This window comes from Typopeltis vanoorti, chromosome 1 (genome assembly GCF_054136105.1).
Source record: "Typopeltis vanoorti isolate ZY-2024b chromosome 1, IOZ_Tvanoo_1.0, whole genome shotgun sequence".
In the NCBI taxonomy this organism is placed as follows: domain Eukaryota; kingdom Metazoa; phylum Arthropoda; class Arachnida; order Uropygi; family Thelyphonidae; genus Typopeltis; species Typopeltis vanoorti.
Genome location: NC_143549.1, coordinates 88,201,432 through 88,218,125, shown reverse-complemented (window position 1 = coordinate 88,218,125; position 16,694 = coordinate 88,201,432). Strand labels below are relative to the sequence as shown.

The 16,694-nt window shown below is 35.4% G+C and overlaps 1 protein-coding gene across 5 annotated transcripts in view; it reads right to left on the bottom strand.

Annotated features, from left to right (window-relative positions):
• The window catches only part of LOC150110185 (protein fantom-like), a 588,918-nt gene that overhangs the window by 150,869 nt on the left and 421,355 nt on the right, over positions 1–16,694 (bottom strand). For all 5 annotated transcript variants that reach the window (XR_016548253.1, XR_016548255.1, XR_016548256.1 and 2 more), the window contains exon 28: positions 12,357–12,563. Coding sequence is in view for 2 of the 5 variants with exons in the window: in XM_090391966.1 (XP_090248092.1) it covers positions 12,357–12,563 (207 nt within the window). In the remaining 3 variants the exon portion in view is untranslated. The remainder of the gene's footprint in view (positions 1–12,356; positions 12,564–16,694) is intronic.

Sequence of the window (16,694 nt, the reverse complement as noted above, 5' to 3'; positions counted from 1 at the left end):
TGGAAATTGAAAGAAGCCTGTGAAATTTTGATTAACCGACCTAATCTTAATAATAATGGTGGCTTAAAAATCCCAAGAATTTGGATGGCATACATTCAGTCCACTTAGTTCAAGTTTTCCAGCAAACCCTGACTCTAAGCAATTTTTTAGCTTTTATTGGCAACCATCCATGCTGGTTTGCTCTAATTTATATGTAGTTATATAAGTAAAAAAATTTTTGTGTATGAACATGTTGCTCCCTAGCTTAGCTTAATTTAATTTAATTTTTTAATGTAATAGATAATAATAATAACAGGACTCTGATGTAGTAAAGTTTTTTCTTTTTTCCCCACCAGAGGTAGGCCAGTAGTTTTAATGGTTGACCAAATCAATGTAACTTCGGCATACCATGCAGATTGTAGTGCAGCTTGTTTCTTTGTATATATGTGTATACTCCAGATGATGACCTTAATGTGAAGGTTGAAATGTCGAGTGATTATTTTGGTTTATATTAAACTGAAATTTTTACTCTAATAACATAGTAGTTGTTTCCATAATTTTTGAAGATGTATTCTAATCACCGTGTAAACATGAAGGAAAGGATACCTTGTATTACTGTTCTTCGGTTTGCTTGATGTTTCTACACACACTGATGATGTAGTGTGATTTTCAGTATATCATCAGTGTGTAGAAATATATCGTTACTTATATCTGTATCAAATATCTATACAAAAGCAATGGGAGCTTTGTTTAACTGGGCAATATCCTAGCAAACATGACTTCTTTTATGCCATACCATCATTTTATTTTTAGAAATAAATGACAGAGGAGAAATACTACTAAATTTTTGTAAATTAAAAGCCCTCTTTATCACAGTGCATTGTTTTATCATAATACACCTTTACTTCAACCAATGGGGAAATTAGAACTGCATAGACAATATATTAATTAATAAAACATGGAAAAGCTCAATTCAAGATGTAAAAACTCTCAAGAAAATAGATAAATACAGCTAAAATAAACATAAAATTTCCCAAGAAGTAAACAGCACCCAAAGAAAAAATAATAGACATCAACATACTTAGAAATCCACCATATAAGCATCAGCATGGACAGCTGATTACAGGGAAACTTAAAGCAATAAAAGAAAAAGACAAGAAATTGCTGGATACAGCAGCAAAGATACTAGGTTACTCCAAAAAGAGCAACAATGAATAGATGAGAGGAGACATTTTGGAACTAGTAGATAAGGGGAGAGAGAGAGAGATGAAAAACAAGTTTTCTGTAAAAAAAACACCTCTGAACACAGAATCTCTTATAATTTACTCAAGAATCTCAAGAATGAAGTAGGCAGAAAATGCAGAGAAAGACCCAGTGGCTGAATGAAAAAGCAAAATGCAAAGATGTATTTGAAAAAAAAAATGACACCAGAACTTTGTACAAAACAATCAATCAAATTGCAAAGAGCTACTCCTCTTATTCCATCACTATGCTTAATGGTGACAAGGTGATAGGAAACTCAATAGAAATAGAAACAATCTGGGCAAAACACTTTTTTAAGAAATTACTCAAAAATAAGAGTATCTCTGAGTAGGCCCATCATACTATACAAAAAGATCAAACAGAATCCAAACCAAAAATTCTAGAATAAATTATTGTTGCAATAAAATCAATAATGAATGAAAAAGCATCTGGACTGGTTGGTATCCAGAACTGTGGGAGGGAGGAGGAGAAAGGACTATACAACACCTAAACTATTTATACAACTTAATATTAAAAAACGAGGAAATCTATGATGAAGGAAAACTCAGTAAAATTATCCCAATACATAAAAAAGAAGTTATTACAACTATAGACCCATATCATTGCCAAGCCATGCTACAAGATATTTATACAAAACATTCAAAACAGAATAAAAAAAAGAGTATTAAGCAGTAATGGAAAAAGAACAAATAGGACTCAGAGATAGAAGAGGAACTACTAATGTAATCTTCATTTTACAGAGACTAGTAGATATGACTGTAGAAAAGCAAAAAAAATCTTTTTATATGCTTTATAGAATACAAGCAAGCTTTTGATTCAGTAGATAGAAACACTGCATAAAAAGGATTGAAATCATACCTAATTAGTATAATCAGGAAGTGCTATAAAGACACAGACAATAGTAAAAGTCAGGAATATTGAAACAAGTAAAATCCCATCCTAGAGGAGAGTCATGCAGGGATGCTCCCGCTTTCTCTACTTGAACCTAATCCTAAGAGAATCTTTGGAGAATTGCCTGGGAGTAACTGCCAATGGAAAGACCATCACTCACTTAAAATATACTGATGACATTGTTCTGACAGTTAATAATTTAGGGTGCCTAAAGTCAATGATTTTTAATCTAAATCTAACCAGCAACAAATACATGGAGATAAATCTTGATAAGACAAAAATTATGGTAATAGGGAGAGTGAAAAAAAATGTCAATTTTGCAATAAATAATAAAAGCAGAGAACAAGTGGGCAGTTGCAATTATCATGGACCATTAATCACTGAAGATCTAAGTTATATGAAAACTATCAAGCACATAATAATCTAGGATGGTGCAATGAAGAAGTTAAATAAAATAAGAAGAAAAAAAACAAAAAAAAAACATAGCCATAGCCAAAAGACTAAACTCTTCAACTCAATGATCCTACTGGTGGTACTGTGTGGAGCAGAGAGTTAGATCACTGTCAAACAAGAAGAATCAATGACACAAAGTGGACTGAAAAAAAAAGACAAATGATAAAGTAAGAGAAGAGCTCAGTTACGCTAATAACATTCTAAATAGGCTACACCAAAGACAGTTACAGCGATTTGGGTACATAACCGGATGTGCCAAGAAGGACTGCCTTATGTCCTTTTTTATGGAAGGATTGGATAAACAAGGCAGTAGAAGACCGAGAAGAAGATGGCATGAAGCCTTGAAGATCCACTCAGGCTTGAACTCATTCCAACAGATAGCAAGGTTGGCAGAGGACAGACCCCAAAGAAAAAGAACCCACTAACACTTAACCTGTCCTGAAAAGATAAGAATGATGATGATGAAATCCCAAACTACTAGCTTATCCTCATTTATTCAGTATCCAGATAGCTACTAATGGGGAGGGGGGGGAGCACCATGAGAAGGTGAAGATCAGACCTTGTCAGCAGCTCTGGTCAACTCTCCACATACTTAAAAGCCTATAAAGAGGTCTCCTCACAGTTATCCAACTCAGATTCTCAGCATCTCTATCTCAATGGATCTACAAAACTTATATGGATCCTTCTTATGTTGCTATTATTTCTCATTTATCTGTCTTAAAGTACAAACCTGATCTTGATTCTATTTCAACTAAACACAGCATGTTCTATCCCTAATATTTCTCTTCTACAATTTTTCTTAGCCATCCTCTCAAATATTACTATTATAATTATTTATTTTACAAGAGACATCTAGAGAGTCAGCCTCATTGAAGGAGACCGCATATCATTCATACCAGCTGCCATACCATCTCTTGAATTAATTCACACTATGTGCACTCACAGCTAGCAAAGGCAAGCCATTTTAGTTATGCACCATTTTATGACAGAACATCAACAGATCAAGACATATAACACTAATATGTTATATGTCTTGTGATCTTTCAGATGTTAATAAGAAAAAAAAAAAAAAAAAAAAAACAGTACGTTGGTAAATATGCACTGGGTTCAAGATAGCATGAATCTACAGTCCTAACCTGGCACCCTCTATGAGAGTAGCTGAACAGGTCCTTGATTGTTCCACTGATGGTTTCATGAAGACAGTCTCTCAGACATATCACTCCCATGAACTGTCATACTGTCTCTTGAATTCATTTCCACTATCTGCACTAAAGCCACTTTAGTCATGCACCACTTTATGAAAGAACATCAAAAAATTCCTCCTTCCTTCTTATTCTCTCTCTTTCTTGCCCATACATAAACACTTATGAATTAAATGCCTTGCAATCATTTAGGTATGTGAATCACATGTTAAAAAAAAAAAAGACAATAGTGTGAAGGTAAACAGAGATTGAGTTCAAGATAGCACAAATCTACAGTCCTAATCTGGTGCCCTCTATGAACAGTGGTTGAGTAGATCTTTGATTGTTCCACTGATGAACTCATAAAGCCAGTCTCTCAGATTTTTGGTAGAGTGAGGCACTCATATTTATTCAGATGAGAAGAATACTGTAAAAATGTGGCAGATTCTTAAAACAGTCTCTAAGATTTATATCTACATAATATGGTAGTCATTTGCAGATGATACTATTCTTTTAGCAAAAATAAAGAAGCTCAGGAAATGCTAAACGATCTTGAAGGTTTTTTTCGCTTGGTTATACTATAAATTAGAAATGATAAGAAATTATATTCTTGGTTTTATCCTTTATCCAAGTATAAGCAAAGTTTGCACGTCATGACTGGGCTACTTGTATATGGAGGCTAATGATTTCACATCAACTGCCTTACCATAACGCAACACACACACACATATCCTTTCGGACATGTATAATGCTATGCATTATGAGAAGGGCCATTACCCAGTTTCAAATTTTACTGAAGTCTCATCAGATTACCTCAACCTCGATATCACTTCTGGGTAATTGCCCTTTCCATAATGCATAGCATTATACATATCCATAAGGATATGTGTCCTGCATTATGGGATACTAAGGCAATTGATGTGACATCATTAGCCTCTATATATAACTAGAGTAGTCATGAAGTGACTTCACTCGCAAACTTTGTTTGCTTACACTTGGATAAAGGATGAAACCAAGAATATAATTTCTTGGAATCTTTAGTTTACAGTATAACCAAGTGAAAAAACTTTCAAGATCTATCTCTAATCCAGAGTATTTTAGTAATAAGATGTGACACCTTTTAACTACTTGTATATAGAAATACGACTTCTGCATTACCTCAACCTTGGAGCAATTACGATCAGTCATTACTCACACATCCCCTGCATGGAGCCACACTGCAAACTCAAATATTCTAAAATTACAGAGATTACAGAATAAGTGCATGAGGATGATTCTGAATGCCTCCTTGGTTTATTAGAAACTCCCAGCCAGATCTATAGAGAAGTCAACATCCCTTACATCTCCTCCTTTCTCCTAGATCTAGCTGAGAAGTTCTTTACCAAGACAAGCAACCACACAAACCCACTGATCAAGGAAGCTTTGGAATATAATGAAGAGGAAAGCTACAAATATAAAAGGCCTAAGTCTATCTTAAGTTCAGCTGAACACAGCTAATTTCACTGCCCTCAGTGGACAAGCATATAGTTCATAAACACTCCATTCATAGTTCTTCATTACAGACAAAGGGGAATGAAAAGCAATTTTTGCTTCACCCATCTAGCCAGAAATGTTATTTGTTGTTGTCCTTGGAGTAATGCAGAAGTCATATTTTTATAGTTTTATTTTTGTATAAGGATGAACCAAAGAAGCAGAATGTAGATATTTTAACAGCTATGTAAAATTTTAATGGCACTCTGATTCTTTACACACACAGAAGGTCATTAACAGAACAATCATATTAATATTATTCTTATTATTACTGCATGAACATCTCCAGTGAGTCCGTAGGCTCAAGAGGTAACCTGCATTAACCACAATACCTATTACACCTTTCTGTAAACTTGTTCACCAAAAAAGTATGTACAATTTCTTTGGGTAGCCATCCCACTCCTGCAGTACTCTCCAATCATAAAATCTATAATAAATTTAGTTTAATCCTTTATCCAAGTGATACATTCAAAACAAACAAAGTTTGCGCCTGAAGTATCTTCAGGACTGAGGTAACTCGTGGTAAAGGTGGACCAAGCTCTCATCACTCCTTGTCTTAGTATCTCCCATAATGCACATCTCCTTGCGGACATGTATAATGCTATGCATTAAGGAAGGGAGGGGAATCAACATCATAAAATCTAGTTTTCATGTCCTTAATAACCATATCCTTACTTAGCCTCCAAGGGTAATCCTCTCTTCTCTCCCATCCAATCATGCACCACTTCAACATCCTCGAGAAACCCAAGATACCAAATCTGTGAACAATATTCCAGAGGCAGTTATATCAAAATCTTCCTTATCCATGCTTGTCTGGGTGTTTCTAACATGTAATTCAAGTATTCCAAGTGCTTATTTTTTCAATATAGCTTATGTCTGCCACCATCTCAAAATCCCTAGCCTTATCAATTTCCTGCAGCATAACCAATCAATATAACATACAATTTACAATCTCTTCAGCCTAAAGTTCACGTTATTACACTTTGCCACACTAAATTAGCAAACTTTTGCTCCCAGTGCCTTTGCTCACAATCCATCTATTCAATCATCTAGGACCTCTACATTATTAACTAGTGTTCTCCTCAGGTTAATATAATCAGCAAGCAAACTAGATATTCTCATTTAAATCACTTCAATTTATACATTAATGATACTGGAACAACAGCAGCTCTTTATAAATTACACAGTCCTATATCACTAGTAATCACCTGCCTTCTCTTTGATTCAACTCCACCATATGCTCCTCTCTGATGTCTGTAAATCTATGAACTACTCTCTTATCCATGTCAGCAGATGTCTATCCTCATTTGATTTGCTTCAATATTCATGATAATGCCAGACTTTGTGAAGCCATTATGATAGAGATATAAGCAGTATCGTAGTGCAACCATAAAACCAGAGAAACACACGTCGTAGCCAAATCCTTGTGCATCAAAGAAAGGCAACACAAAGACTAAAAATTCAAGGTAAAAGTAGCAAGATACTTAAAGACAAAAATAATAAACTCTTAGTGTGGAAGCACTACTTCAAAAAACTTGAATAATTCACTAGTAAACTTCACTATAGATTGTTTATTAAAGATAATAATCCAAAAAGAACTTCTGATTATGCATAACACTTTTATAATACAAGAATCTGATACTTCACTAAAAACTCAAAAGAATGAAAAAGCACCTGGACTGGATGGCATAATGGCAGAGGCTATTAACCATGATGGTAAGGAGCTTTGGAAACAATTACTAAATATCTGCAATGCATAACCCAAGAATGGGTTATTAACCCAAGAAAGGCTATCTAAGAAATCCAGAAAATTATAGAGGACTCATACCACACTAAAAATTCTATAACAGAATGTTTCCAAACTGAATAAATCATATGTACCACCACTTCTGTTTAAAAATCAAGCAGGTTTCTTGATAAAATGAAACACTGTCAAACACACCCACTGAATCAGAAGGAGGAAAAAGATAAAAACCTTCCTTTAATCCTAAACTTCATAGATTTCTCCAGCACTTCAGTTCAATCAACAGAAAAAAGATATTCAAAATTCTCAATTATTGTAGCATACAATTGAAAATAATTATACCTCTTTTTAAAGCAACAGCAGAACCACACCAGAACCACAATGCAAAATTCATGATTAATAAACTGATGACTGAGAACTTTTCAATTTCTACTAGAGTTTTTCAGGGAGGAGGCTCTTTGGCACAATATCCTTTATTACTCTGCTTTGCAGATGATGTTTTTAACATAGTTTTTAATTTAATGGGTTGGCAATCACCAGCAGTAAAACTGTAGCCCTAAAAAACAGAACAGAAGGATGATAAGCTAAATGATCATGCTCTTAAAGTCAAATATCTTCATTATATTGCTTCTATTCTTCAGAGACACTTGTGACATTAAATTAAGAATTATAAACACGTTAACACAAGAATATTTTAATGTTTGCCATATATTTCAGTCTGAAACTAACAGACTATCCTCAGTGGCTTGATATCAACAGTTTTAACAAAGTGGAATACAAACAACTGATCATTCAAAAGTAGAACAAACATGATGTTACATTGCTAAGCATTAAAGAGAGCTAAATTTCATCAGAGTGATGAATAAATTATAGGTATTAATTCATAATTTCATATAACAATCTTAATTTATAAATTCAATTAAAGATAACATTAGACTAATGTAAGAATTAAAGGTCTCAATTAAAAAAAAAAAATATTTTAGTGTGTTACCCGGATTAAACTTTCCCATATTTTTGACAAGGATATACAATCATTTCGATTCAAGTTAGGGCATTGAAGTAAGGCTTCAACACTCTCTTCAAATAGGTGTTCGAATTTATAGTGACAAATGTGTAGAAGGTGAGTCTTGGACCAGAGAATGTTATGGCTTGTCTCTATCCCGTGCTACGCCAATCCAGATTTATCAGATTTGTTGTGAAGAATGTATGATTAATGTTCTTGTATTCTTTTTTCTATAAAGCGTCCGGTTTGTCCAAAGTATGACAGATTGCAGTTACAGGGAACGTGATATACAACAGACAGAGACATAGTTGCGCATTTATCTTTAGAAGAGAGGGGGGGGGGGAATAGGTGGATATTTTGTTAATAGGGATATAAGTGACTGTTAAATCATATTTCTTCAGAATTCTTGAAATTGGTTCTGAAATCCCAGAAATATATGGTATTGGAACTCGATTGTAGGAATCGAGCAGATGTTGTGTAGTTTTTTCGAAGATAGTTGAAAGTTCTTTCTGTAATTCATAGGGAGTTGAGCAATTAGTTCTAGCTCATCGAATTAAACATTTTATGATTCCTGTTTTTTGATAAGGGTGATGAGCAGATTGTTTGCGAATGCAACGACCAGTAAAAGTGGGTTTTCCGTAAACTGTTGTTGTCAGAATACCTGAAGGTGAGCAGATTAGGAGGATGTCTAAAAAGGATAACTTGTTGTCTTTTTCAATCTCCATGGTAAACTTAATAAGAGAATGTCAGGAATTGATTTTGGCTAAAAAGGAAAGTAAGGAATCTCTGTTGTGAGGCCACACTGAAAAGATGTCATCTATATATTTAACCCAAAAGGATGGTTGAGGGAATATAGATGAAAACAGGATGTCTTCTAGATGTTCGAAATAAAAGTTGGCTAAAGCAGGTGAAAGTGGACTTCCCATGGCCACTCCTTCCACTTGGTTGTAGAATTTGTTTTGACACGAGAAACATCCAGAGTGCATCAGGAAATTGAATAATTTTATGATATCTTGTGGGAAGATGTCAGCAAGTAATTGTAAAGTCTCTTTGAGAGGTACATTAGTATATATTCTACATCGAAGTTCACCATAAGATCAGTAGGTTGTAATGAGATATTTTTTAATTTATTTAAGAAATCCGAAGAGTTTCTTAAAAAAGAGCATGATTTGCCTATATGTGATTTCAATAATTTCGCTAAATATTTGGCTATGCGATAAGTAGGTGAATCAATACAGTCAAACTATAGGACGGAGAGGAATGTCTGTCTTGTGAATTTTTGGTAGACTATAAAATCTAGGAGGTCTTGCAAAATGTGTTTTTAACCTTTCTATCTTGTCTGCATCTAAACTTATCAGCTCATCTAGAAGAAAATTTAATTTCTTCAGTTGCCTGTTAGTGGATTCGTGATCAAGTTCTTGGTATGTTGAGTGATCTCGAAGTAAAAGAGAAATTTTTCTCTTTTACAAAGGAAAAGAGACAGTAATTATGAATTCTTCATAATTACTGTCCTTTTCCTTTGTCTGCTTTAGTGATAACAAGGTGACTATTGCTTCTTAAGGAATGCAGCGCCTTCTTTTCAGAAGGAGATATGTTGGAAGGAGGAAGGTTGGCTTTAAGTAGTGCAGAAGCAACTTCTAGGCAAAGAGAATTAGCCTTTTCACTGGAGAGATGACTAAGGTTCCATTCAATGTTAACCAGGAAATTTTTATTAAAACTTTTATTTGGAACATCTAGAAGACATCCAGTTTTCATCTATATTCCCTCAACCATCCTTTTGGGTTAGATATATAGATGATATATTTTCAGTATGGCTTCACAACAGAGATTTCTCACAACAAGTTAACTTTTTAGTCATCCTCCTAATCTGCTCACCTTCAGGTATTCTGACAACAACAATTTACAGAAAATCCACTTTTATTGGACGTTACATTCGCAAACAATCTGCCCATCATCCTTATCAAAAAACAGGAATCATAAAATGTTTAATTTCACGAGCTAGAACTAATTGCTCAACTCCCCATGAATTACAGAAAGAACTATCAACTATCAAACATCACATAAAATTAAATGGCTTCTCTGAAAAAACCTACACAACATCTGCTCGATTCCTACAATCCAATCCAGAACAACAAAGAATCAATACGTCAAGTTCCAATTCCATATATTTCCAGGATTTCAGAACCAATTTCAAGAATTCTGAAGAAATATGATTTAACAGCCATTTATATCCCTATTAACAAAATATCCACCTATTTCCCCTCTTCTAAAGATAAATGCTCAACTATGTCTCTGCCTGGTGTATATCACATTTCTTGTAACTGCAATCTGTCATACTTTAGACAAACCAGACGCTCTATAGAAAAAATAATACAAGAACATCAATCATACATTCTTCACAACAAATCCGATAAGTCTGGATTGGTGCAGCATGGAATAGAGACAAGCCACAACATTTTCTGGTCCAAGACTCGCCTTCTACACAGATGTAGCTATAAATTCGAATGCCTATTCAAAGAGAGTGCTGAGGCCTTACTTCAATGCCTTGAATCGAAATGATTGTGTATCCTTAAAAAATATAAGACTTACAGATAAACTGACCATAGATTTTTAATTCGTACATACGTTCATACATTATTGCCTACTGGTTTTGCTAGTAACTGACTAGCTTTTTCAAGGCTTGCACAGTACAAAAAATTGATAAATGCAAAAAAGGTTTAAGAATACAAAAAAGTTAGTACCTGTTAGGTAACTAAGGGAACACGTTCGCATGACATGTCTGTATGAATTGTGACTTTCTACTAAGTATCATGAACATGCATTACATGAAACACATAATATGATTATTCGCATACTGTAGTTCTGTTGAACTGAAGGAATTAATTAGATTTTTCCAAGTATCGTTCAGTATGGCCCCTTGATTTCCAACAGAAATCAAGGGGCCATACTGAACGATATGTACAGGTTGCTGCCTGTACATAGCACTACTGCCGCTTTGAATAATCGATGTCTGTAATCATCAACTACATAGGATAGAGCTGTTATCCCAGTCTATAGTGTGGTTCAAAGTTGAAAAGTGATGTGCTAAACCAGAGGTGATCATTCTGTTGTGATTTACATTGCCAACATGTTCTTTCTGTCTTATTTCCAGGCTTCTCGAAGTTTGTCCAATGTAGGAAAGACCACACGTGCATGGAATATTATACACACTTGGATATTTATAAAATAGAACACTGTCCTTAGGAGACCTTAGAACCTGTCTGATGCTAGTAGTTGGTTTAAATACAACCCTGATGTTATGGGCTTTTAACAATCTCACAATTTTGGTGGAAATTGAACCCGTAAAGGGGATGACTGCTGTTGAAATTTGCTGGGAAACTGTTCTTTCTTGTTAGTTATCTTTGTATAGGAATTTGTTGATGATGTTTCAAGGATAACTATTTTGCGATAGTGTTATAGCTAGTTGGGACAGTTCTGTCTGAACTTCTTCATCATCGGAGATAAAGTTTCTGGCTCGATTTCTCAACATGTGGATGATGCTCTGTTTATGTGACCTATGATGGTTTGAAGATATCTACATTACTCTTAAAACCATCATAAAACCATTGACTCATCCTTCTTGCCACCTGCAAGAAGGATGAGTCAATTATGAGCTAGATACAATCAACTGTGTTATAATAAACTACATTAATTAAGTTGCAGACAAAACTCCACAATAATAATTCCCTTTTAAATGATATTCACCATTCTTCTATAATAAACACTATTCCTCTGATTTTTACAAGTTTTCTAAAGCAAGAGATGAATATATATATATACATTGTAGCAAATATAATGGATATGACTACTTATTTAGCTTGATAGTAAAAATTTAACAACAATAGTGAAAAGAAAGTTTTTAGCTGGAAACCAGCCATGAAATCTTAATAGGCCATCACAATATCTTGAAAATTCCTTGAAGATATATATATATATATATATATGTTCAAAAAATTATGATGATGATAACTAAAAAGTAGGATATTAAGTGATTATTCTGCAGTATATTTGTTTTTGAACACCAAGATCCCCTTGTAAAGCATGTTAGTTTAACACCATGAAAGGCAGATTTATTCCTCCTATATCCAACACTACTGAAAGAACACACAAATTAAATCATTCAGACAGCAAATTTGGAAATTTAAGTACAAAGACTTGAATAAATTTTTCATCGTTACACTCAAATGTCTCTTTGAAGTTTTTTTTTAAATATTAATAATAAGAAATATAATGTAATTTTATACATTTAGACTACAAAGTATAAGTCCAATACCTCTGATTCCAGAACAGGCATTATTTCACCTCTTCTTGGTGGTTTAATTGGTGTAGATGTGGCTATAGGAATAGAAGTAAACAAATTCTTTGAACGAGGCTTTGGAAGTGGAGGTATCACTGGAGTACATTCATCATTTACAATATCAACATCTGAACCTTTTGTGGTGACTGATTCTTCAATAATAGACTGTTGTTCAAAATCTTGCTGTAAATGAAAAATAAAATGCTGTCATAATCAGATTGCTAACTTATTTAGAATAAGTTATGAATAATAGGAAATTTTTAAAAAATGAACATTTTTCAATTCATTTGGATCATTTTTTTATCTTAAATATAATTTAAATTTTTTTATTTAGAAATTTATATATTTTTTTTTAGCTTTTAATATTTTAAAGCTATAATTACTACAGTATACTCTCTCTCTACAGCAAACATGTAGAGACAACAGGAATAGTTTGTTGCACTGAATACCCTTTAGCATAGCATCATATCTATGAGGATCAGGTCAGGACTTTTTTGGTAGTTTGTCACAGTAGAAATTCACTGTATTATTCATTTTATACAAAATATTAATTTTCTGCTCTTTTTTGTATTTTAAATATAGATATTAATCTATATTTTTAATTTTCACTATCATATTAAACTTGACATTAATAGAGGTGCTAGAGTCACCGGAGAATGTGTGTGTGTGTGGGGGGGAATTTGAGCTGTGCTGAAAAAAATTGCTTTTTTTAATCGGTGAATAGTCTGACTTCTGAAGAGATTTATGCTACATTGTTTTTCTGGAATACAAGTGCCCTTCAGTGGTTGTTTTTGAAGTTAGTTGTTGTCGCTATATTGTGTATTTTGGTTACCGAAAGACGGGGTCAGAATCAGATGCATAACGGTGGAAGAGAAAACGAAGATAACATAAGTTTTCATTAATTAGTTTTATTTCATTTATATTTAGTATACTTAAATGTTTAATCTGTATTTTTTTGTACTTTTACTTATATAGTTATACTCCCTTATACTTATTTAGCATTTAGTTGTAATAGTTCCTTGATTTTGAATAATGGCGTTGGTGGCAGTTAAAATTGCAAATAGTGTATCACCAAGTCCTCCCCCAATTTAGGACTCCATTTTGCATGATATCATCATATGGGATTTTGTGGCATGCAGGATTTGTGGAATGTATGCGTCCTAGCAGTTGTATATGTAGCAGGTGAGAGAAGGGGAAATCCATATATGTGCAAAATGCAGGCAATGGAAGAACTTGGTGAGTTAGAGATGACTATAACTGACTTCGTTGAGTCAGAGGCAGGAGATTCTCCATGTAGAGAGAGATGAGTGGTATGATAGAGGGCGAGAATGGTGAGAGAAATGTGAATAAAATAATGAGAGTGGGAAGTATGGAAAGGTTGAAGGATTGTGAAGTTTTTGGAGATGGTTTCAATTGAAAGGATGAATGGCAAATAAGAGTGGCTGACTTGCAGAGAGAGAGAGAGAGAGAGAGAGAGAGAGATGAGCTGAAAGAGCAGGTGGAATGTCTAGGGAATGAGATGAGCAGTGTGAAAGATGAAATTAGGCAAATGGAAGAGACAAATGCAAGGTAAATCAGAGTAGGAGTGAGAGAGAGTTATGGGAATGATAGAGGAGGAGAGAATAGGAACAGTAGAAATGAGGGAATGAGAGAAAGTTATGGGAATGATAGAAGAGGAGATAATGGAAACAGTAGGAGAGAGGGAATGAGAAGAATGTGAGGAGCATTGGAACACAGAGAGAAAGTGTTGGGGGGGGGGGGGGGGGAGAGTGAGTGAGCGATGCATGTGAGTAATAAAGGAACAGGGTGGTAAGAGGTGTAATGTATGGGGACTCAATGATCCGTGGTGTTCAAGACAGGATGAGTGAGGAATGTTTGCCTGGAGGAACGATAGAAAGTGTGGCTATGATAATGAAGAGGGAGTGAAAGACTGGATGAGATGATTGTGATGGTAGGAACAAATGACTTGAGAGGTAATGTAAATTGGGCAGCAAGAGATATGAGATTCTTGCTTGAGGTTGTACAAATGAAGATGCAGAGAGAGGAAAGATAGTGTGCATGCTGCCTAGATATGACAGTGACAAACTGAGCAGGAGCAGTAATATTGAATAACATAATAGCGAGAATGTGTCAGAAGAGAGGATTGGAATATGTGGATGCTTGGAGGGCGTTTGAGGACAGAAAGGAATAGTATGTGAGAGACTGCTTGCATTTGAATGAGGAAGGACGTAAGCATCTGGAGAGACTGCTGTTCTGAATGAATCAGTGTGTCAATGCAGGGAAATTAGAATGCCCAGGGTGGATGGTAGCAGGGGTGGCCTCTTGTGGGAATGGGTACTTGGGAGAAGGGGGACGACATCGGGTAATGCTGAGCCCAGTAGAGTCTAGAGGGGATAATGCTGGGTATAGAAACAGTGGCATTTTTATGCTTCATACTAATACCAGGAGTATCCGGAATAAAGAGGAATTGGTAGCACTGATAGCATCAGCCTGGCCAAAGATTATTGGGATCACTGAGATGTGGTTGACAGAAGAGAATATAATAACAGGAATAGAAGTAGCAGGGTACAGCATTTTTCGGCAGGATAGGAAGGGAAAGCATGGTGGTGGAGTACTGCTTATGATAAGTGACAACTTATGTCCTCTAAGAGTGGAGGCTTTAGAACAGTAATGATTTTGAAAGCATATAGTGTGAGGTAGAGGTGGGAAGACAGGATATTTAGTGGAGTGTTGCTACAAACCAAGGAGCACAGAGGGGGGGGGGGGAACCAGGAGATGTTTAGACAGTTGAGCTTGACAAGTGCAAGAAGAATGATTGTTATGGGAGATTTTAACTACAGCAGTATAAATTGGGGAGAGGAAGATGCATGTAAGGGAATGGAATTTCTAGAATTCTGGGACAAATGTCTTATGCAACATGTAATAGAGGGAACAAGAGGTTCAAGAGTTTTTTGAATTTGGTCATAGCATCAGAAGAGTTGATAATAACTGAGATGACATCTCTCCCACAAGTTGGAGAGAGTGACCATGTGGTTTTGACTTGGAAGATGAATAGACATGAAGGAGTATCAAAGAGATGGGAACGTATGTGGAATTATAAGGCAGGTGATTATAATAGTCTTGGACATGAACTTGGGGAAGTTTCATCGAAGGAGGAATTGGAAGGTCGGGATATCACTGGTGCTTGGGAAATTGTGAAGGAATATTTTTTAGCAGCAACAGTAAGCCTTATTCCACAAGTGAAGAAGAGGACACAATTTGGAGTAAAGTGGATGACAAACATTATTCTCATCTGCTTTATCATGTCATCGATATTAAACAGGAACTGCATGCAAAAAAGAGGCTATGGAAGAAATATAAGGAGACAGGTGAAGAGCAGATGCATGAAGAATATAAGACCTCAGGCCAGGAGAGTGACTGGTATGGTAAGGAAGGTGAAACTGGAATATGAGAAGAGATTGGCCCTAAGATCCAAAGAAAATCCTAGGGAATTTTTTAGCTATGTGGCGAGTAGGAGGAGAAATGATTGTGGAAGAATGACATTGTGGGATAAAAATGGGAATAGAGTGACTGATGCATAGGACATAGTGGAGTTATTCAATGAGCACTTTATTGGAATATTTCATCCTGGAGAAGAAGGTTTTTAATACTAGAGGGATAGGGAAGGTTCGAGGTTTAGAGGTGCAGGAGGAGAGTGTGTTCCAAATACTGAGTACTCTGGATGTCAGTAAAGCTGTGGGACTGGATGGTATTTCACCACGGGTTTTGAGAGAATGTGCTAAAGAACTGACAGCTCCTTCGACCTGGCTTTTCAATGAAAGTCCAGCTACGGGAAAGGTGCACCACAGAATGGAAGGAAGGCAGGATAGTGCCATTGCATAAGGGCAGAAGCAGACTGGAAGTGTCTAATTATAGGCCGGTTTGTGTGTCATCAGTAGTTGCTAAGATCTTGGAGAAATTAGTGAGGGACTGTATACAGCATTGGGCAGATGAGGGTAATGTTATCTGTGAGAGTCAACATGGATTTGTGAAGGGGTGCTCTTGTTTTAGCAATATGCTAACCTTTTATAATAAAGTTACAAGAGCAATAGATGAGGAAAAGGGATATAGTGCCATTTTCTTGGATTTAGCAAAGGCATTTGACAGAGTGCCACATGATAAGCTGATATTCAAGTTGCAACACATGGGTTTGGATGTCAGGTTGGTCAACTGGATTCAGGATTGACTGTGCAGTAGGTATCAGAGAGTTCTGTATGGTGGAACAGTTTCAAGGAGGCAGAGGGTTACAAGTGGGGTCCCACTGGGCTCAGTACT